The 23843-nt window shown below is 39.4% G+C and overlaps 1 protein-coding gene across 1 annotated transcript; it reads right to left on the bottom strand.

The window, feature by feature from the left end:
- Positions 1–5618: 5618 nt before the first annotated feature.
- On the bottom strand, positions 5619–23151 carry LOC109635584 (vesicle-associated membrane protein-associated protein B-like). The gene is made up of 6 exons (XM_020096870.2): positions 22829–23151; positions 18359–18511; positions 13062–13165; positions 11962–12042; positions 9738–9917; positions 5619–7622 (listed from the first exon to the last, which is right to left on the bottom strand). Exons 1-6 carry the CDS (start codon positions 22884–22886, stop codon positions 7467–7469), a joined length of 732 nt encoding a protein of 243 aa, XP_019952429.1. The 5' UTR covers positions 22887–23151; the 3' UTR covers positions 5619–7466.
- Positions 23152–23843: the final 692 nt, after the last annotated feature.

The following is a 23843-nucleotide window of genomic DNA, read 5'->3' as shown; positions in this document are numbered from 1 at the left end:
CGGTGGACGATTATTAAACGCATCCACAGAACACAAGCAGATAAAACACAGACCCAAAGCAGTAAGTAAAGTAAAAAGCATGATTGCGTTCTGGATGCATTTGTGTGTGTGTTTGCACAAGGTTAATTTGAGTCATTATGTGAACTAATGGTATTAAGATGAGGTTAATTTGTATTACTTCACCATTATAGTTCCGTCCAGTGGTTTCCAGCCTCGGAAATGGGCGCCTGCCAAAGGGTCACAAGAAAAACTGTGTGGTCACAAACTGGAGTGCAAAATACTTCATTTGAAATAAAAGTCCTGCCTTCCAAATGTTGATTAAGTGAAAATAGCATCAGCTAAAGTTACATGAATATGAAAGTATTCATGTGAAAGCAGTATTTTAATGTTGTTGCTAAGTCCAGTGGAGCTAAATCTATTTTCTACTCTGTGATTTAATTTAATGTGAATCAATGCATATAAAATGTGTACTTTAAGTTATTTAATGCTACGTCACATTACGTCACGTTATTTTATGTTGTGTTTCATTACATTACCTAAAGTTATGTTTCAACAGGTTACTGTATTTCTATCTCACATTATATTGCATTACATCAGTTACTAAAAGTATAAAAACAAATCAAAGTAGTCAAGTGAAGTATTAGTATTTTAGCTACTTTCCACATAGCATTAAAATAGAAAAAGTAGAAAAGAGCTCATATGGCTCTGTCATGAGGTTTAATTGGGTTTAATTGTTTATGATTGTTTTAATTATTTCATTTGGTCTTATTCTTTCTTTCTGGTCTGTCTTATAATATTGTCAATCGTATGTGAAGCACGGCACTAACCTGCATGAAAGATGTTATATAAGTAAAGCTTTGATTGATGGGTTAACACTTTCCACCACCTCTGAAGCTCAGTAAGTTACACATTATACATCCTCATTGAAAAATAACCATCTGTTTGTTGAAGTCTACTATATAATATTTAACAGACTAACATGAGAGTAGTTTGATCTTCTCAAGTGCTGGAAAGACGGAGAATGAGAACATTTCCCAAAACTCCTCCGTTGAGAAAAAATAAAAATGTTTCATTGTGTGAAACTTTGAATTACTTAATATTTTGGTATCAAACCAAGTAACACAAGAATTAAGGTGACACGTGGTCATACACAAGTGAACTGGCCAAAATTCCTTCACTGAACAAGCAGTTGAAATCCTCCAGACTAGAAATCACGTCCAAAATGATGTCAATCCAGCAACAAATGTGATGAGGAAACTCTAAAGGGCCACAGGAGAAAAACCATGAAAATCTGTCCTGTGTGCAGTTCACGTTGTTCACATGGATCTCTGCAACACATGTGAGGTTTTAGCTGACATTTATGAAAATAAATCTCTTAGGTTTGTTGTTTGACTTTAGACTTTCTGTAGAGGTTGGATTGCAAAGGACCCAAAACGTTGTAATATGACTTTTGGAAGAATGTTCCTATGGACTGTAAAAAGAAAAGAAAACAAAACAAGCCCTAAGGACTTTCCTTTCAGCTAAACCAATTTTCCAAACCACATACAGTTTGGTGGTTTAGTCTGATAAATGTTCTGGTAAGAAAGAGTCAGCGATGCTTTTGGATGGAGACTCAATAGAAAACACAGCATAGGGATTTTTCTTCCCCTCCCATCTCCAGCCTGCCCATAAAAATCTTGCATATCCAGTTAACACACACACACACACACACACACATCGCTGAGATGACATCAGTGCAGTAGTACGGGTAACGTCCAACCGCTCTCACTCATTCAAATTTCAGGCTCTGTTAAGAAAATCCCATTATTTCTATAAGAATATGAGCTGCAGCTGCCTCATAAAAGATAGCATCTGCCATAAGTTGACGGCCTCAGTTGAAACAAATGAGTTTCTATTGAGAAATGTGTCTTTTTGGCTTCAGGACAAATGCACAAAGTGTTTCTACCCACAGAGCTGCAGCGCAGGGCAGCGACTGCCTGCTTCATCTCACGCCAAACAAAAAGGGGGCTCCTTTCTGTCATGACCTCATGCTTGAATACTTAACCAACCACCGAACAGATCCAACACCACGAAACAGCCAGGGATTTGCTTTTTTCTACTTTGTTACAGTATGTGGGATTTAGTGGCATCTAGTGGTGATGTTGCAGATTGCAGAATGTATGGTGGCCTTTTCGAGAATGCTTGGTTTGTCCAATCTGGGCTACGCTAGAAACATGGTGTTGCAACTTGACAGACTCATGGAGTACATATATACATTTTATTTGTTTAGTTTATAATAATATTCTGTCACATCCTTCTATTCATCATATTTCTAACCTCATATAAAAATATAATGAGTACAATAATTCATATCTGTTAATACCTCCCCATAACTGCTGCTAAATCCTGACTGCACATGTATATATTTCACTTTGGCACCTTATAATGTTTTATTTTATTGTTTGCACTAGTTAATGAGATTTGTACTTTATTGTTTATTTGCACTAGTGTATTGGTATTTGTATTTTTAGTTACTCTTATTTTTCTGACACTATTACATGTTGAGTTGCTTGAGGTGCCTGGGATTTAAGATTTTCATTGCCAACATGTACGCTGTATCTGTTGTGCAGATGACAAATAAAACCTTTGAACCTTTGAACCTAAAGGGCTCATTCTGAAGTGACAGAAACAAGTGATGATACAAGAAGTATCTTTGTGTATATGTAAGGTTTATTACATGTATTAGTATGAAAGTTTTTAATCTGAACTGAACTGTTAGAATACCTGAGAACTGAGAACAGTTATAGTCAAATGAACATTATCATTTCTCACAGGACACAACAGATCCCAGAAAAACACAAATACAAAAAAAACATCTTATCTACTCTTCACACACAACAGATGAACAGTAACATGCAACATTTCCTTCAAGACAACCTTTTTAATACACTTGTTGCCTTTGGGGGATTCGTTCTGACAGACGCGTTCCCCTGAGTGCGATCTGTCAGTTCTGGTGGCTTGTTAAACCGGGTCATGTTTCTGCTGTAAGGTTAAGATCACACAAATGATTGAATGGGTTATTGCTGGAGAGATCTGCCGCAGGCCCACTCTTCCAGACTCCATCACTCACTGCCAGTTGTCTTGCCTCCAACCTTACTGGCAAACTGCACGTCCTTCTCAAAGTGTTATGGCCGCTGAACTCGTACAGGGACCTCTTGTAAGTAGATTTGCATGAAATCCGGCTCATCCATGTGCCAGACGATTGTGCCATGACGCGTATTCAGTTACACTTGTGTAACTTTGAGGAGAATAAGAAATGAAGGGCATATTTAAACGTGTTAAAACCTGTCGATAAAGCAAGAGATTGAATGTTCAATCCGTGTAAGTGAAAAACAATAGCGTGTCAGGCCGATGCACAGTTTTATGCATCCTCCAGCACTGAGGGCAGCCAGACATCATTATTGTATGAACCTCAATGAAGACCAGATTCACTGAAACAGGATGAGAGTGAGGCTGGACGGTTGAAGATCAATCACAGCCTCCAAAAACAAGCTGCGTCCTCCAGAAGACGTGGAGTCTGAGGTCAGAGATCAGCGTCTGATGTGGGTTCCTTCAGGTCAGAATGGATAATGAGAAGCACCAGGTCACAGCAGAGAAGGATCAAGTCAAAGAAAAGTTAATGAAGTCGTCATTATGTCTCAGCTAAACTCTCATCTGATGCACATTCAATGGAAAGATGTGCGTGATGTGACCTGGAAACACTTTCCCTCATTGAAAGCGGAATAAAAGCAAAAGATTATTTAAAGGATGATAAATTATAATGTGTTATTATAATTACACAGCCAAAATGTGAAAATGAAATGATATGAGGTCAGATGCTACATGTTAAAATGAAGACTGGAAAGAGGCGGAAACATCCAGCTCTGTCAAAACAAAACAAAAACTAACTGAGCATCACGGTCACAGCAGAAGTTTTCGTACCCTCTACATTCAGGTGAGCACCTCAGGACATCTTGTTGTTTTCCTCTTCTTGGTGTTTGGAAACATTCTTCTGAGGTTTACTTTGGAAATGGATCATTTCCCAGCTGACTGTAAAAAGGTAGAATCACATCGGTTGGTTTCCACCGCTGACTTTTGCAGCTGTGTGTTTCTGTGGCCAAGCCAAACAGCTGAGGAGCTACCGGGTCCAGGTGCACACTGGGGGGTTCTTGACACAAATTCCACTCTTCTGCCTCCAACCGCAAGGTGCAGACAGAAACACTGTCTGGTTGTTACCGATACAATAACACTGGATGAATCACCGGGATTTTATTTTATTCGACACCACGGCTGCAGATCCTGTAGAAATCCGAGGGGGTCATTAATTTCCTCGAAGCTATATTTTTTAACACTCTTATCCCACTGCAAATTGTGGAGCTGCCAAGTCAAGCAAAGTGGTAACAACTAAGAAGCCAGCTTTGGCCTTGAGATGTCAGTGGCAGCAGGTCTGGCTTCCAGGAGAGTCATAATTATACAGCAAGTTGGTTTTCTGTCACTTCACAGTCATTATTATTCTTTTTGTTATGGGGCATGTGACGTCCTTAGAAACTTATCACCTCGTAATTAGTCTGATTTACACCCTGAGGAGCTAATGTGACAAAATAGAAAATCTATTTTAGGTGTACTTGTACATGAATACTAGACTTTAAAACAAATATACCGCAGGGTGACAACATCAATAACAGTGTGCCTCTTGGGTTTGATCATTGGCTTTACATGCAAGTTGCATTGGTCAACATCTGTTTCTCTAAACGACTCATGCTTTGGTATTAAAAACTAAAATCCTTGAGGCATGTTTTAGAACTTATAGTGATGCTCTGAAGGTATTCCCAGAATGCTTTTTAAACTCTTCTAACAATGCAGATGAAGAATAGTCTGTCTGTTCGACACTGAGAGGTTTTTACTGTGTTTCCAAAGTTTTCCTCTCGTTACAAATACAAGGAAAAGCAAACACAACTGCATCTGGGGGAAATGAGTTGAAAATATTATTTGGGACAAGTCTGGTTGCTTCTCATCCAGGTGGTTAAAGGTTATTACATGACCTTTTCTGAAGTCACTGATACTTGATGAAAGAAACAGATTCATGTCACTGTGACCTGGATGTAATGTGAATACATGAATGGCAGGAGCTCCGGCTGTGCTATATTGGGCTGTGACCTCCAGAAAGCGATCCAGCCTTCAACTAAGAGCTCAGTCATTACCATTGGTCCTGAAACTTGTCAGTCAAACAATTTTCTTTCTCTCTATAAAAACTTGTGTGAAGGATTGTTGGGCCTTGCTGGAGGTTTTTGCTCGAGTTCAATTCATCTTCTTACATGCAACATTTCAGGCGGATGGACGTCATCGCACATCTTTATCTTTAATTTTCCATCAATATTTTCCCCACACATTTAGACACAACAGCATCTAACAGATGAAACATATTCTTCTTCATGGTAGTTTGTTGATCCTGAGTCCACATGAAGTGAACCTGAAGTAAAGACAAACCCATCACATAACCACAGCCCAACCACCAGACATTTAAATGCAGGGGGTGTTAAAGGAAAAGCACGTTGTACCCTGTGTGCGTGACAGGAAATGACTTCACACAGTTGGGTATATGGGGTTTTATTCATTTAATTTATTAAGATGCTACATAGTCCAACCAGGTTGGGTTGTTTTTGTACACCAGAGAGACTACTTGACTAGGTATATTAATCTTCTTCTCAGATAGAGTTATTTATTTATTTATATACATACAAAACAGTTTCCCGACTGCTTACAATGTTCAGGGTGATGGTCAGAGACTCCAGGATAAGTCAGTATAGTTTTACAATTGGGCCTGGATCCGTTAGCATTTACGAACAGTTATTTTTGATTTTTAAATTCTACTTGGAGTACCAACAATACTTTATTCCAGTACTTGGAAGTACTTTCCTTGCATTAAATGTTCAAATACTCCAACCAGAATTCAGTAAACAACAAGAACTGTGTGCAAGTACAGTGTGGCCCAGGCCTGATGACCCAAGAAGGGACTGTAGCTCAGGTCTGCTCTGCCCTCCCTTTAAGCCGCAAGTCATCCTCAACCCAACAACCTTACAGAGATACAGCAGAAACTCTTTCATCTCTTACCCACCAGTCAAATCTATCATCTTCCACTCTGCTAAATATGAAAGGATGCTGGGGTAGTAAAATCTTTTAATTTTGGTTTAGCAAAGGGGAATTTACACCTGTTCACTCATCTTATGTGGATTCACTATGAAAAAAAATGACCAATTTCTCTTTTTCCTGTGACTCCACTGCTTTTATTCCTCAAAATTTGGAGATGAAACAATTTGAGTTGTTTTGTTTTGTTTATTCTTGGCCTGAGAATAACTTTCCCAAACAGGTCACAAGGCAAGTCTTTCATCTGTAGAACATTTATATAATAATCAAATCCATACAAATCTCATTTCTGGTAGCTGCGATATTTCTTAAATGCTTTAACCCTAACAACAGCAACAACAAAATAAAATTTGACTTAAAATCATAAAAATGCAACAGAAAAGAAGAGAAAAACAAAATCAGAAAATGTCATTGTGCAAACCTACAACCAAATGACATTATCAATATTATATAACAATTATAAAAGCAATTAAATTAGATTCAAAAGTCCAAATGCAACACTCGTGTGTGAATGCATGCAATCAAAAATCCCCCTCTGACAAGCGGGGATGAGGTGAACACCAGGTGACGGGAGTAAGGTAGACTTAAAACAAAACATGAAGAAAGAAAATACCTGCGGTGTAGTGTTTCCTACACTGATCGAGGTTCTACAACCAAAAGACGAGCGGATTTTACAAAGCCTCTGATTGCAGGAGTCCGTTTGATAGCCCTCTGTGAAACCCCGACTGCGTGGATCATCTCTCTGGTACATCCCTCCCTTAAAGGGGGTTTAGCTGGAAGGAACACCTGGATATACTGTACAGTGTGTATGCGTGTATGGGGGTGTTACGTATACATATATACGTAAGGCCTGGCCTCTGTCATTTAGAAAAAGAAAAACAATACAGTAAAATGACATTCGCACAATTGCAAACTGACGCAGTCGCACCAACACTACCTCGCCGGTGTTAGAAAATCCATTCGTTTGAACCACAAGCTTTAAATCATGTTTCCATTACTCCCCACCCACAGAACCATTCATCTGTATACATGAGACTTTGGGAAGAGGGCCAGAATGATTATGTGATGATTACGTAGAGGCAAGACCTGTAACAGTAGGTTTGTTCATAAGATGATTTTTTTCCATTTTTTCCTCATATACATCATCTTTGAAATTTTCTTTTTTTACATAAATTAGACTGAATCAAAACTTTTACCGCCCCCCCACCTCGCGAATGTGGCATTTTCTGATCCAAAATCCCAGATCCCTTGTTTTGTTTTCATCCCCCGAAAGCATGCTGCGGCCGCCCGAACTGCGCCGCGCTCTACAACACCAACTTGCCCACGATGACGCCCACCACAAAGAAAAGCACAATGAGGGCCACGGTGCGGGCGCTCAACCCTTCCTCTTTCTTCATGCCCACCGAGGGGTGCTGAGACGACATCATGTTGCTCTTCCTCATCCGCAGACCATCGTCCTCCTGAAGCGGAGAGAAGAGGAGAGGAAATAATTATGACATGATGAAAGAAGGGAAGTGCGAGAGAGGTGGTGGTCGGAGAGAAATAAAAACAGGGTGGATGTTATGGAGAATAAAGAAGAGATGGTCTGTTTGTCAATCAGTCTACAAGATAGGACCATGTTTATTTATTAGTATGAAGAAATAGGATCTACTAAAATCTTCATCTAACCAAATCCCCTGAGGATGGCACAAGGCGCCAGGCTTTAACGCACTTCATTTCCCAGCAGCGGGTGGGGGGGCTCTCTGTTGGTTTAATCTAAGCCACAGGGGCAGCCAACAGTCGTTCTGCCTCTGGCAAGAACCTAAAGCGGAGGAGGTGGTGGTGGTGTCTAAGGGGAGGACACTCTTTCCTGGCCTCCCTGTGGCGTGTGTGCATGTGACTCATTTCCAACCAAACCTTGACAAAGCCCAATTTTAAACCTGACTTCATTGATGGTTGTGATTTATGTCACACACATTGATTTGCACAGTTTCTTTACTTGCGTCGAACCCTGAGGTCTGCTGCTGATTATAGATATGAGCAGTTCCACTTAAAGCGAACCTCAATCTTGAGATTCTTTCTCTGTTCAAAGAAGCACAGCAAAGGGCGGAGGACACTTCATATGCAGCCATGTGGAAGAAAAAGTTGGTGTGACTCAAATTTCCACTTAATTTGCTTATTATGATAGTGAACATCGATCAATAACAAAAATGTGGATGTTCAGTGATGGTTGAGATGAAGAAGGGATGTTTTCCTCTTTGTTCAGTGAAGAAACACTTCTTCTGTCTGTGATTGAAGCTGAAGATCCATCGACTGAACAGAACCATATGTTACAAGATTGAATCTGCAGCTAGATATGAGGTGAAACAATTTATCGATCAATGACAAAGGAAAATGAATTGGCAAATATTTGTATTTTAAATTCATTGTTTTAGTTTTATTTAGTTTTATTATAAAGCTACAGTAAAACTAAAATCAATACCTTTGATTGATTGATTTTTTTCACACTAAGACAAACCTACATTGGTTTGATTGTCTTCTTTAACTTCTTGAATAGTGAACTGAATATCTTAACAAACATACACAAAATAAAAAAAGTTAGTGTTCTTCAACTCTTTTGACTTCAAGTCATTGTCTGATCGTCTTTGAAAGGAAACTTTTCAGTTTCACAACCAAAAACTCAGTATAAACAATACAGGAACAGATGCAAACATGGTAGAATTTTATTTGCATTGCCTTCTCATTTGCATTAAAGGGAGTGTATGTCCTGCAGGAGAATCTCCTGTGTGGAAAGTACTTTAGACCCACAAGTCTCAACCACCTTAGTGTCAACAGTTGTTGTACTGATATGTGAATCCTCTAGTCCAGAGACTAAGAGCTTTCATACAATTTGTGATATGTCAAGGTTGGGTTAAGAATCAGGTTTGTGAGTCAGGAATGGACCAAAACACTTAATGTAGAACGACCATGGTCAAAAGGTCCAATGTGTAGGATAGTGAATTTTATAACGTTAGATGTCGGGTTTTTATGGGATTCTAATATGCATCTGCAATATAATAAAAACTGGGAGCAGTCTAGAGTTCAGCATTTTGCCCATAGACACTTGAGCTAGGGACTGAACCACCAAACCTTTGATTTGAGTACAACCTGCTCTATCTATTCAGTCACCACTTTAATAATTACATTTTCATGAAAGATAATCTTGTGACTTATTAAGCTTCAAGGAAAAGAGCTGTGATGCTGCATCAAAGGCCACAGATTTATGAGTGAGACGATTGTCATTTAACATTGATAAAAGATGAGTTAGAGATTGTCTGATCGATGACATCGTAGGTTTGTTTTCTAGTAAAAACTAAAAAATCTGGCTTGATAATCATCTGTTGGAGACGTGTATTTATCCGAGGGTCTGCATTCTTTGGAGTTGGTTTAAATATTCATCACTGGTTTACTACCTCCAGTAAACAAATCCCCTCTTTATCATTTCTGACAGGGAGATCAAAGGGATGCCTGAGTCTACAATGAACCAGTGAAATGGAAAATAAAACAAAATGAATAGAAAAATGAAGCGACTGTGGTCTTCCAGTGATCTCACTCACCCTAATCTGTTTGTTTTCTTCCCTTAGCCTCTGGGCCTCCATCTGCAGCCTCTTGCACTCCTCCATGATCTTCTTCACCTCTCCGTCATCCAGGGTGGAGCTCAGTGACTTGAAGGGCAGCGAAGAGGACTCTGACTTCAGCAAGCTGGACGACATCATCTTGTTGGACTCCATGTCGTGCTGTAAGTGGATGACAGGGTAACGAGTTACAATATGTGGACTGTTGTGTTTCTATGGTAATTCTGAGCAATGGCTTGGCTGGCACATGGCTACACTTTACATTATGCGACATTTATGTACAGTATGTATGAATGACACAGGCCTGCAGGAACAAAGTTGCATTTGAAACCTCCTGTCTTTACAAACAACGTTGCCAACACACTGAAAACTGCTTGTTGGACTGCACAAGACGTCTTGAAGGAGACATTAAAACGTCTCCTTTAAAAACTGTTGGCAGCAAACAAACACAAAAACGAACTGCCTTGAAGTATTTCAAAAGCAATGTCTTCTTTTACTCTTGCATTCATAAAAAAAGATTTAATGAGAGATTGATAAATTGCAATAGAGAATAAAGTACATGTCAACATCTTTCTTCCAAGAGGAAATAACATAGTTAGTCGTAACTCAGTCTTAGTCTCTCTCTTAGAGAAAAGCCAATTACATATACACACACAAATACACACTAGATGATAATTTCTCTTTTGCCTCATTCCTAAGAACCATTTCCAAAAGTCTATTAGTATCACATGCATACATTTTCATATTCATCATTGTTACATCTGGCACAACACAAGTGTCTTGTTTAGTGTTGTTTTATTTTGTTATATGATGTGTGTAATAGATTTGCAAAGTTTATGTATTTATGCAATAAAACTGGTTTGAGTTATATAATACTTATATCATACGGATATATGCATATTGCTCCTTCATGATTGGAACTTTTGTTTCTATCATAAATCTATTAATTGTGTAATTTTATGTACAACAATCAGGTTTATGGATTGTCCTTACTTGTCCTTACTATTATTCCTCTTCCAATTTACATGTGGTTGTACAAGTGTATTTATAACAATCTTCACAATGTCACTGTGATAGTATTCCTGAATTTATTCTGTCAAATGGTACTCAGACAGAGGATTCATCAGTTCTACTTTGTATTTTTCTTCTGTATCCACATTGGGTTAATAGCCATCCATTATGTTATTTTTTATTGTTTCGGAGTTGTCTGTGAAATCTCTCATACAGATTATACTTTTCCCTATATATGCAATTTGTTTTAGATAAAGGTGAGTTGAGCTTCTTACATTGTGTATATTATATTCTGTAATTGTCCTTTTTTACATCTGGCCGGCACGGCCCGGTGCTCCGGAAGGTTTGAATATGATGTGATTTGCTTTAGTCTTTAAGCTCTAAAGAATGCATTTTTTTGCCAAAACTTAAGCTTATGGTATAAAGTCTGCACTGCATAATCATCCAACGTGCTTGAGCCTCTTTTTATGCTTGTTCAGTGCCTCCTACCTCTGTGTTTGTAGAAGAGTTCACCCAGGGGTGCCTTTCATAAGTGGATCGAGCTGCTTTCTATCAGCATTATCTGTCTAATGGACTCCGTGGAGCACAGTGCTGACTGGGAGCCATGTGCATGTATCACACACAGCTAATAACGAATTGAAAACAACTACCACTGGTCCCACTCCCTCCCGGTGTTCATGAAGCTGGTGAGCTAATGTCTCTACAGCTGTGTGGGGTCTGAGAGAGAAAGTCGCAAATATAATAAACTGCATGTGAGACTGCACAAAGTGGTCCTCTGAAGGGCTTTTGAGGGAGAGTTTAATGCTAAACTTTCCGATGAATTCAAATAAAATAAAGACAGAGGACAGAGACAAAGAAAGAGAAGACATACAGCAGAGCAGTAAAGAGGTGGGGGTGATGCAGAACAACAATAAACACTGTCGCCTCATAATGTAGCCCCTCCGTACAAATGTACTGATCAGACAGAAGCAATAAAAAACATCATGGTGAAAACCTGCAGCATAAATAAAGAATGACACCATCAATTAAAAATACAACACATTGTGTGCTATAGCCAATTTGTGTGATTTTTTAAAATCTCGGAACGGAGCAATGAAATGCGTAATTCACTGAAGTCACTTTGACATAAAATCTGTTGTGATAACAAAAAACCAGCATGGTGAGACAAAGAGAGGAAGCAAGAGCACGTTCTTACCGATTTTTCATTCTCCAGTGGCATCTCAAAAACACACCTCAGCTTAGAATCCATCAGATCATCTGGCTTCGCCTCCTTCCACTAGAATTATTCAATAAAGACAAAAGAAAAGATTGCTATGGCTGGTAAAAATCCATAACCAGACAAGAGAAGCAAAAACATCTTTCAGCTTTACATGTTTAAACGGTCGGGCTCAACTTTTAAATAACATTTGGGAAACAATTTAATGTATTTTTTAATATATATATTGACATTTACATCATATTTTTCTAGGTACTTCCCGATGTATATAACTATATCTGCCAGTAACATATTTGATCAATCAACATGACCTGGCCCTTCAGCTGGTCAGTAAATAAATTAGGTTTTTTTTTTAGGTGTGGAGATAATTTAAAATAACACAATAAATAAGCAGTGTTTCATATTCAACCTTCCTTATTCAAAGTAGGAGGTAGAAGCCTGATTTTTATTTTAAAACAAATCCCTTCAGGATTGTAATCCCAAGGCTGAACCATACACCAAATGGACATTTCCAATGGAAGCTAATCTCCATTGGAATTAAACACTTAACAAACAACACAACTGCTGTAATAATACTTGGAATTACTATTCATTCAAGCTTCAGCTGTAAATGTGACTATACTCTGAGTCAGTGTGTATTTTTTTTATATTATTATCAATAGCTGAACTGTTTTCAGGGAGGATCAACTCTGTCCATTGTTCCCAAGCTCCAACCTTTGTGTGAAACAACAAAAGAATCTGCAGGCTCTCACTGGTGGGCTTCTCTTAAAACACAACAAATCTGCTTTTAAGTCTAAACTTTGTTACAGTCACAGGCTTGAACAATAAACCACTGGAGTCCAGGCTCTTCCTCAGCGCCGTGTCGCTTTTGTTACCATTGCTCAGGTTGTCTTTGTATGTGTGTTAGTATTTTCATATGCATGGGCATTTGTGTGTCACAATATCAAACAAAAAAGTACTGCTGTATCCAACTATTGCACAACAGCTGCAACCACTTACAAAAAAGTTTTAGGACACAGAAAGAACACATAATATGAATAATGGTGAAAAATAACTTGATGATGTTGAGATACACTCACCACTCCCTCCATGTCAGTCATGTCAGGAGGTGCTAGCAGGGACTGGACCATGAACTTGTGTTTGCTCTTCTCATTGGGGTCGTAGTCAAAAGGCTGCAGCATAACTGAAATAGAAAACGATAATCAGTGTCGGCATATCCTGCAAACCTAAAGACAAAGATTCTAAGATTTTGTGAATAAAGGATCAGAGTCTCTGTAGCAATATTGAAGTGATACGTTATGTCAGTGGGTCTGGGATCGTGAGCCCACCAAGGGCACAGATGATAAATCATAATACCAGGAAGTCCTGACATAGAATTAATAAGTTAATTTTGTTTTGTAACAACTCTCCTGGTTTGATTTCCCCCTGTATTAAACCTCATGCTCAGGAGCCATAGGAAAAATGTCTTTTTTATCATCCAAACTGCAGCAGACAGGCAGGTAAACCACATGGTTTCTGAGTGAAGCATCTCTCTTAAATACAAGTACCTATGGAACGCCAGCTATTAGTATTAGTCAGCAACTTTCCATCTCTTTCCCCTTCTCAACTCTCGTGTTCACTCCTTGGATTTGAGAGGAATTAGTGAGTATCAAATACCCATGTATTTGCCAAACAGTAAACTAGGGCCTCCACGTCTTCAAAAATCTAGGGGCTGCCCCTGCCGCTTGGAAAAAGTGGTCGAGATGATTTATTTCTATGTTCCTGTTACCATGACGGCAAAACCCTGACAGATCTACAAATTCCCATGGGGGTAATCTTGCTAACAGCTTCCAACTCTGCCTTTTTCTTCCTTAACATTACATATCACTCTAACAGAAAGCAGGTGTGGAGTTGGAATACTACTTTAACCCATCACCACATCAGTCCCCTCAGTCTGCGGTGTGTTATTTGATGTCACTCCAATGAATGACAAGTTGAGAATTTTAAGGCTGCAACAATGATTAAAAATCACTTTCTTATGCCAGTGTGCAAGTTTAAGTGGGTAGAAGACTAGGAAAGACTAAAATATCTATTGATGGCTGATCTTTTAAATGAGGGTGTAATTCAAAGGCATATTTTGACATCAGTACCAACTATGTCTGCAATGTCTGCGTGACTCTTCGGCTTTCACTAGAAACAAATGACCTCCTAATTTCAAAGCTGGTGTAGCTATTAGGATGGTTTTCATATATGGCACATGCCAATTCTCCCTAGAGTGGAAAACCTCAGAGACGTAGTGCACTATTACAGCAATCAAGGCAGTTCAATATCGCAAACCAGAAACAGACGGCTTGAACAGATTGAGAACGTCCTGTTTCAGTCAGATTCAATTTGTGCTGCCATCTACCTTTGGGTCCAAGGGGACAATAACAGAGAGGGGAGGCAGGAAAGCGTTTAAGTTCTTTGAGCAACACAAAAAGGTCCTGAGCCAAAGTCTGAGATGAAAAAAACCCATAGATTTAAATCATCTTTGATTTACAGCCTTTGAACACACCTTTAGAAAAAACAACTTCTGCTAATGGTATGATTTAGTATTCTTGCTTCATGCTGGGTAAACATTCATAAAACTCACAGAGGCTAATTGTAGTCAACACGGTCAAGCTGGATGGTAATGGCCTGCCTGCTTGTTGATGATGAATGGAAAAAGTAGAGGGGTGAGGAAGGGCGGTAATGACATTTTGCTTTCCTGTCATTAATTAATTTTGTTGCGCAAGACAAGATGCTCACAACAGAATCACAACAAAATATTTACTTTGAAGTGATTAGAGATCAGGCCCGCAGACGATTCTTTATATTACAGTTTATTAATTCATTAATGACTCAGCTCAAACGTCATGGTGCCATTTAGGGCTGCAATTTACAATTATTTTCAACTCACAGAACATATAACATTAAACAAAAGTGAAAAATGTCAATCCCAGTTTCTTTGAGTCCAACATGATGTCTTCAGAGGTCTTGCTCCGTCCAAAGAGCAGTCAGGGAGTCATAAACTAAAAAACTTAAACCTCAGTCCAGGTCATGCTAATTCAACCTAGCTTATGAGGACGTTGCTGCTGCAGAGCTGCTAGACCTGCACAAAGTAAAAGTGTTCCAAAGTGTCTGTTTGTCTCAAAGAACCATCGCAAAGCAACAAGCTCAAAGCTCGGTACAACAACCTCAATCTGCTTGACTTCTGTAAAATGAATTGCGTGCTGAGGATTTTTTCACTCTGAGGGGAAATGGACTGAAGTTTGCATCTCTGTTTGGGACCATCTACTGTTGTGAGCGGTTCTTTTCAACACTGTTGCCTGCAAATATGATTCTGATTAACACTGACTCACCAGAACCTGGAAAACCATTTGCATGTAGCACCATCATCATCACTACCATCAGACACCTTGCCAAAGAGAAACAGTTCCAGCCATCGCTTTAGAGAGGTTAGTGTGATATATGTGTTCAATAATTTAGTATGGCGGGTAAAGGATGTTATAAAGATTGAAATGGCTGTAATAGGAAAAAGGTTCCCCACCCCTGGTATATGTAGAATATTTTATGTCTGTACTTTCGATTTTCTGAACAACCATTCATCAAAAAACTTCAGTCGACTGTGCACTTCCCTGAGTCCTCAGCAATCGAGCTGCTCATCGATCAAACGTCTTTAACTTTAAATAAACAATGAACCTGCCTTTGATTATAATGTTTGAGGTGTATTTAATGTTAGTTCATTTGTCAAGTCCAACAAGGCTGCAATATATAGTTTTTCTGCTAGGTTTGATTAAATCTAAATACCACATGGAATTTTTATATATTTAACACAAATAGATGTTAAATGATTATCGTGACAACACAATTTACAGTGATGTTTCTGACCACAACACTTGCAGCATGAAAATGTGACAGTGGCACATAACTGTAAATATGGTGACAGACCACTTATGCAGCTTGATGAACATGAATATGGACTCTGATGTTGGTTCACACAGGAGAAGCATTTTCTTGTCCTGTCATTAAACACAAATCAGCAATGAGTGCAAAGACGAGCTAAAAGAAGCTCATTCTGATACCTGCAACACAGGAATTGCTTTTCTTTGCTTCCTGGCTCCCTCTGAATAATAATAGATCCCCAGTATGACAGACAAACTTCTGACAAATTCCCAGAAGAAGCTCAATATTTGTGGACACAAGGATTTTTGAAACACTCACGCCACATATTTTTCCACTGGATGCTGCTACATAACACCAATCAATCCCTGCAACATTCCTGCGGTCATGGCTACATTCAACATATACAGTTACAGCTGGGTTGAGCTTCAAAAGCACTGTGTCTATCCTCAGCTAAGCCAGCAAATGACACATCTGAGGTTTGTAGGTATCCTGTGGCAGACAGTTCTCTCTCGCCTCAGTGAGAGTGCATGTCTGTGGAGCTTTTGTGTTGCTTTGTTATAAAAAAAAATCTGAAATACGAGACAACTGAACTGCAGCAAGTTATAAATCCTGTACTTTTGCCTGAATACCTCAATAAGGATGATTTGGGGATTATTTGTCCTTTCAGAATATTTTTAGTGTTGGTGAGACTTCTGCTTTCTGACATGCACTGAAGATTTTACATTTTCCTGAATTTTCCAGGGGGGCTGTATGTGAGAAAACAATTGTCTGAGCCAGTTTGAACTTTTTACGCCAGCCCACTATCAAAAAACAAGAGAATTCACAGAAATAATGTGGGCGTATTGATGACATTTCCAACGTGTGACTAGAATACAAATTCTTTTGACTCTTTTGTTAATTTTGCCTATACACCTAAATGCTTGTAGTATTGTTGCCAATGCAAAAATAAATATTGCAGAGGAGTCAATAGCTTCTTCTCCCACCATGTTTGATGTGCTGGAAACAAAAACACTGTGCTTTCCACAGTAGAATTTATACGTCATGTCCTGCCTCTTAAGTGCTCTACCGAGGCGCCATCCCTTGCCTGAATGATCTGGAAATGTTCCTGTTGTTGTGAATGCGTCTGACCCTGAAATATGTCTTTATTAGACTTTACTGCTTACAATGCTGATGGTACACATTCTGCTTTGTGTGGCATTTGCCATTGCATGCTGGATTGAAAAGAGTGGGGATAAAAAGGTGCAACTGGGATAGGTTTTGAAGCAGCACCATTAATAAGTTGCATCAAAACTAACAGGAGCGTCAGAGAAATGTCAGAAAGTTCACCACCCACACTCCTTAGAAGAAGCAACCAAAATAGAAAAAAAAAGGTGCGAGATAACCATGTAGGGTCTTTAAATTAATCTCTGCTTTTTCCATAAAATTTTATAATATTGATTTTAAAAGCACAAAGTGCCTGTAAAATAAGAACCCACAAGACCTTGCCATCTTGTTAAGTCAATGAACTATGTAGGCTTGAATTCTCCCTGAAGACAGATTGGAAAGAGAGAGGTTACAGACTATGCCTGTTGTCGCAGTTCAGTGATTTCTGGACCCCAGTCATGACAACTACACGTTTGCAGACTGCATTCTCAGAAAAGCGGTCTTCTTTTGGGACTCGAACCTGTGACCTTTCTCAGCCTAATAAGGGTGAAAAATGAAGCAAACTGACAGAGCGGACTGTGCTGATATGTCACCCACTGCTGACAGCAGGCCCCAGTGACACCATTTGCAGTTGTTGACACCAGATAGGAGAGGTTGTAAAATGAGTCTGTGTCTGAAAATGGCAAAGGAGGCCCAGTGCGGAAACACTAGACTGTACCTGTCTCCCTCCAAGTGTCTGACTGGGAATGAGGCCTGCCATGAGGGACGAGGGCTAGAATACATGGGAAATACTTTGTAATGAAAGAGGAGTACAGTGTTTATGTAAAAGACTGAACCCATTTAAGATACAAGATAAATAATAGTTTTAGTTTCTTCCTCACAATGAGCCACATGTTTGTTTTTATCTAATCAAGATTAACATCAAACCACAATCATGGATATGCAGATAATCAGTCTTGCAAGTCTCTACTGTACCGACTGGGGCTGTAATTAATGATTATTTTGTTCATCAGTCTTGTAGTGTAGAAACAGCAGTCCAAATTAACAAGAAATAACACTTTCAACTTGCATAATTGGTCTGACCTGTAGTCAGATAACCAGATATGTACAGAAAAAGAAGCAAGACCCTCAGAGAAGCTGCAACAAGCAAATGTTTTTATATTTAATGTGATAAAAAACATTGAACCTGTCAAACACATTTTCTAGAGATTTACTGATGATTTCAGAAACTGTTGCTGCTGCACATGAAAATTTTCTGTTGGTAAATAAATAAATAAATAATGTTACTTGATTTTACAGTACTTTCATGGCTAAGTTTCTTCTTTATTACCTGAGACATTGATTGAGGTGCCTGCATCGATAATTCCGCTGTTTGGCCGCACACAGTACCGGCGTGGTGCTGTCGTCTTCACCTTGAAACACACATTCCTGTCTGTTGGGTTGGCGAGCTTGAGATTTGTGGTGACCACATCTGAGAATGGACCTGTGAAGAAAGAAGACAAGGTAGACACTTGGAAAGTTTGCTCTTGTAAAGGCAGTTCTGGGTGTACTATTTGACGAATACCTATTCTGAAATGTCCTCTGGAGTGTGTGATATTCAACAGATGTAAAAACTAATGTGGATAATCAAATACTTGAAGCAAAGAACACAAAAAGGCAGAAAAATCTGAAACTGCACAGCACAAAAAAGTGGAAACACACTGTATACAAAGCAGAGAGGGCCTCCTCCGAGCAAACACTGCTCACTCTCACAGAGAAATGTTTGAACAATAGCAATGTTCAGATAGATTAACATAGTAAAATACCAGTGGGCAAACACTTTAAAAAATATATGACATGTGTGCACACACATTTAAATGTGGTCTACCAAAGCCTTTCTGGATGTGGATTTAATTACGACAAATTCAATCTACAGCCACATGTTATCTTTATTTGACCTGACACGTGGGTAAACAGGGTTTTACTGCCAATTCAACTACTGCAGGTTTTTAATATGTCGGACTTTAAGAAAAATATTTCCAGTCTGATTCTCACATTAAAACCCCAAACAATATGTCTTAGTAACACACCCTGGTGTGAACTGGACTATTGGTAATAATATTGTAACTTGAATATCACAGATACAATTAAAGCTTTCTGTTTCTTTTTTCTTCAACATTCCCTCGATTGATGTTGAAGAGGGATGTATAATGTGTCCTCTTGATAAAGACGTTAGAAACTGTCTACACTGCCATGATCACTTTAACTTCAATTAATTAAGGCAGAGATGTAAATGTTGAATTTATGTTTGTTTCATGTTTAAGAACAATAACAGTCATCATCACCTACATTTGTTCCTTTTGTGGAGCAGAAGGATCGGTAAAACATATAACTTTTCCACACAAAAATTCAAGTGTTTCACAAATTGAAAGTCTGCAGAAAAAGGAGTGGGTGGAAACCCACCTACTGATGCATCTCTCCTGTTAACATCACAATTTCAGTCATGAGGAAGTAACAGTTGCAATGAATAGCTGCAACTGTGCAGATGTATAAACCTCAACCACAGTGATAGATTGCCAAGAAACATGAAAATATAAGATGAGGGCAGCGATTCAGATATCACACTCTGATTGATCCTAAAATGATGAATGAAGAGACTTTACACTTTGATGTAAGATAGTTTTTTCCCTTCACTTTACTGGTATAATACATTGGATGTGACAGCTCTAGTTTGACAACAGTAAGAAAAGTACCAAAACTGAATCTTTCTAATGCATTGACCTTTGAGAAAGGCTGGACTCTAATGAGTCTTCTTTTACATTATTGGCATATTACACATAATGTAGGGTGTGTACCCTCACTGGTCAGATATGCATAGTTTGATTCCAACAAATCCCCCTCTAGGGGCAATGACAAATACCAGTACCTCACATCTAATGTGAGCCAAGAGTCATTTTCAGACTTTCCACATGTTAAAAACCACATAGAACAAATATTATTCAGAATGAAGACAATGTCTTGCTTTTTTTGTTGCTTTGTTGCAGCATATTAACATGTTGATCTGGTGATGTTTTTCAAGCAGCTGATGCAGTAAAAGATTCTTAGAAAAAGCAGAACTCATGACTTCTTCAACAAGTATCAACTGTGAAACATGCATTTGTTGAACTTGACCACCTTCCGTTTATCCAAATATAATTTTGAATTTATGGTCTTAAGTGACCTTACAAACCTCACCATTAGTTTTTTAATCAAGTAGTTTCCTAATGAAACAACAAATTAGGCGACTACAGTAGCCACTGTGGCGAGGGAACAGTTTGCAGTTGAGGGACTCACACTGCATGAAAACATGGAGCTATTTCAGAATTAGTACATACACCATATTGAAGATAAGGTTTCAGCTCAACAAACATCCAGACCAACTGACACTTCCCGTACCCGGTGAGCAAAAACAGAGAGGAAATTCAGAGCCTCACAATCCTGGCTTGACATCTGAAGGCTTTTAATGAAAGAGACTCACGCCACTGACTACTGTACACCTGATCCACTACTTCCTGAAAGTTCCTTGGGACACGGCCCAACTCAAGAAAACCGCAAATGGCCGTAAAAAACTATTACGAAGAGTTGATATGTGAATCTGTCGTTTTCAAAGTTTGGATTTAATAAAAAGTATATAAAAAGTGGGGGGTCTGGAAGACTTTTGTAAAGATCTGTTAATGTTACCCCAGACGAAGATTAAAATTAAAAAGTCCATAGCTTAACATCTGCAGGTATTTGGTCCACAGATGGTCTGAGCTACAAGTTTCTACTGACCGGCTCACTCCTAGTTCCTGATGTTTCACACTGCGTGCCAACACATTACTTGGGACCTGATGCATAGGCATGTGATTTGTGCTGTTGTCAAGAAAATTGAGCAAGACACATTGGTCAATCCGTCTGCAACACACTACACATCTGATTCGACACTTTATGGATGTGTAGGAAACATACAGGTTACGCTGTATGGTAAATGGTCCTATATTGTCCAGCTGGAAACTTTCCCCATAAATTCCTACAAATCTGCTTTCAGTTATATAGTTATTTATCTGTTTCCAATAAGGGAGCCACTCATTATTACATGGTGGGTAATAGAAAAACTGTTTATAAACAGATATCAATATCTACTGGAGTTTCCATTAGTTGTGTCTGAGTTTAGTTTGAGGTTGAGTGCCACTTTTTATGGAATTTGGTGAAACATAGAATAGATAATAACTGATAAATAATCAATAGAACTGTAATGAAATGTGCTCAGAGGTTTTTCTGAAAGTGCTTAAAAATTAACATATAAATAATAATAAATAAAGACTCTGCTGAGGAATAAGTATTATAGCATGGGTCAGGTCTGCTTTGTTCCTTATTCCCACACAGGACACCTTGTTGTATATTATTGCTTATTCAATGTGCAACCTGGTAGTGAACTCTAACACTGTGACCCTGTGTCTGCACAACATAAGACACGTCATTACTACGGTCAATACACAGGTAGCTTCAGTATAGCCACACATTAATGTGTGAAATGTTGTCATAAAGTACTATTACAGTGTAATCAGGCTGCAAATAAATAACTTTCTTATTCATGAATCTGACAAATATGTTCTTGATTACTCTGAGTCATTTAGTCTATAAAATATCAGAGAATTGTCAATAATGTCTTGTTTCCAAAACCCATCTGGATGGTCTCTAAACAAACATCCTCAGTGAGATGTTTAGACACGTGGTAGAAAAAAAGCCAACATCAAAATGAAAAGCTGTGAAACAGGATTGCGTTGAACATATTCAGGAAACCTGGGTGCAGAATTAACTGTTAGTTCCAGTGATCTGAATGTTATTAACACAATGGGTTATTTTACATTAAAACAGCAGGAACAAACACCAGCTTTCAGGTCAGACAGGTACTGTCACTGTGTGTTTAAGGCTGTGTAATGAGGCTCTGTGTTTTACATGCGTTCTCATTTTCAACTTGGAAACTGAAAGCTGACAGAGGAGCAGACTGAAGGATTTGGGTGGAAATGTGTCACATTATGATGTTTAAACCAGAGTACATGGTTTCGTTTGACGATGCTGTGCAGTTGATCAATAACAATGATTGAATCTCGTATTGACATGGTTTATCAGGAGTGAAACTGTCTGTACACACATATCTAAAGTGAGATCTTTGCACTGAACTGTATGAGGATCAAACTAACGCAATAAAACCATGAGTTAATGTAACGTACTTCACACTGAAACACAGAGTGAATGTGTCTCGGTGACTGTGGGGACGTTGGTATGTTGATGACCTGCAGCTACATGAAGCAGCAGAGGTTGCAGAGTTTTCAGCTGCCATGTTATTAGATTACCACTGGCTAATGACAGCTAGCTCCACCTGCTAAGGATGTAGCAGCTCGTGTGCAATGAAAGGCGGTGAAATTGAAGGGGAATGATGCTGCGGCCTGTGTATCTTGGTTGGCATTTCCCCAGTGGACATGAAGTTTAGTGTCTTCACGCTTGAGGACTTTAGAGGCTGCAGTCAGAAGGCATGGCAGGGCCCGGCTAGCTTAGCCATGAGAAGCTAATCCAGCTAGCTAGCCAGTTGACCTGCCGTCCTCTCAGAGCAGCCTCCCTGGTTTCATTGGGGGGGGCTGATAATATAAAAACGAGCACCGCAGCTTCACCACAGGTTTGATTCCCAAAACATGGGCCTGCCCCCCCTCCGCCCCTGCGTCTCGCCCCGCTGACAGAGGCGTCCCCCCCTCCCTCCTTTCCCTGCTCCAGAGCCGGGCCCTCCCCTCCTCTCCTCTCCTACCTCTGAATTTCAGTTCGTGCGGAGGCTCCAGGAGCAGAACCTGTTCCGGCCTGGCCATGTCCCAACAGCTGGAGCGGGGTTATCGCGCTGCTGCAACCGAGTTCCTGTCCGTCACCCCCGAGTCAGGGCGTCGTTGGGCGCTGCAGGTCCGCGGGGTGGTCGGGTTCTTTTTTCTGTCAATGAGCTGACGGCGGATAAATCCTGTGGCCCCCCCCCGGTCACTGGTGCTACTCGAGCTGCTAGCGGCTGTTGTGATGCAGCAGGAAGGGAGTGAGAGACAGCGCCGTGACGTCACTGCCTCTGCAGCGAGGAAGGAGGGAGGGAAGGTGGGAGGGGGAGAGTAAAGGAGAGAGAGGGAGGGAGGTTGGGGGAGAATAAAGGGGAGAGATAGAGGGAGGGGGAAGGAGAAAGAGAGATTGGGGGGAGTGGGGGAGAGAGAGGCTTTTAACTGCAAATCCACATTTTTCTATTTGAAAGTTTTACTGATGTATATATTTCTAACAGCACAGTCAGAATTATTCAATGCACATTTTTGTTGTGAATTTGAGGGGGGGGGGGCAGAGAGAGAGAGAGGAAGAGAGACAGTGGCACAAGTGGTGTTTGAGGATGGGTGATGCAAGGGTGCAGCCACCTTTCAGGAAAACTCAGTCTATGATCATTGTGCAAGTAATAGTAATTATACTATTCCTACTATGACTAACAACTAATAATAATAATAACACATCCATTTATTCATTATCTACCACTTATTCTCCTTAGGGTCCAAAGGGGAGCTGGAGCCGAGACAATGAGCAAGAGGTGGGGTTCACCCTGATAATGATAGTAATAATACATCTATCTCTGATTTAATTGATCAAAAATATCTACAAGTTCCCAGTTTGCAGTGAAAGTCCAGGTAGACCCTTTTTATCCAATTACTGAATCTTTACTAAGAAATTAACTGATGAATGAAAAAATATTAATGACCTTATTTCTGAATCCTCACTTTACTTTTAGTGCCTCAAACTTTTGCACA

The sequence above is a fragment of the Paralichthys olivaceus genome, chromosome 2 (genome assembly GCF_024713975.1).
Source record: "Paralichthys olivaceus isolate ysfri-2021 chromosome 2, ASM2471397v2, whole genome shotgun sequence".
NCBI lineage: Eukaryota > Metazoa > Chordata > Actinopteri > Pleuronectiformes > Paralichthyidae > Paralichthys > Paralichthys olivaceus.
This window is presented reverse-complemented; position numbering and strand designations above follow the sequence as displayed.

Bases quoted from the DNA above. Each gene is read 5' to 3' on its own strand.
- LOC109635584 (XM_020096870.2), bottom strand. From the start codon at position 22,886: ATGGCCAGGCCGGAACAGGTTCTGCTCCTGGAGCCTCCGCACGAACTG. The intron at 18,512-22,828 runs GTAGGAGAGGAG...CTTTCTTCACAG, and splicing joins GCACGAACTGAAATTCAGAG to GTCCATTCTCAGATGTGGTC. The intron at 7,623-9,737 runs GTGAGTGAGATC...TCTCCGCTTCAG, and splicing joins AAGAAAACAAACAGATTAGG to GAGGACGATGGTCTGCGGAT.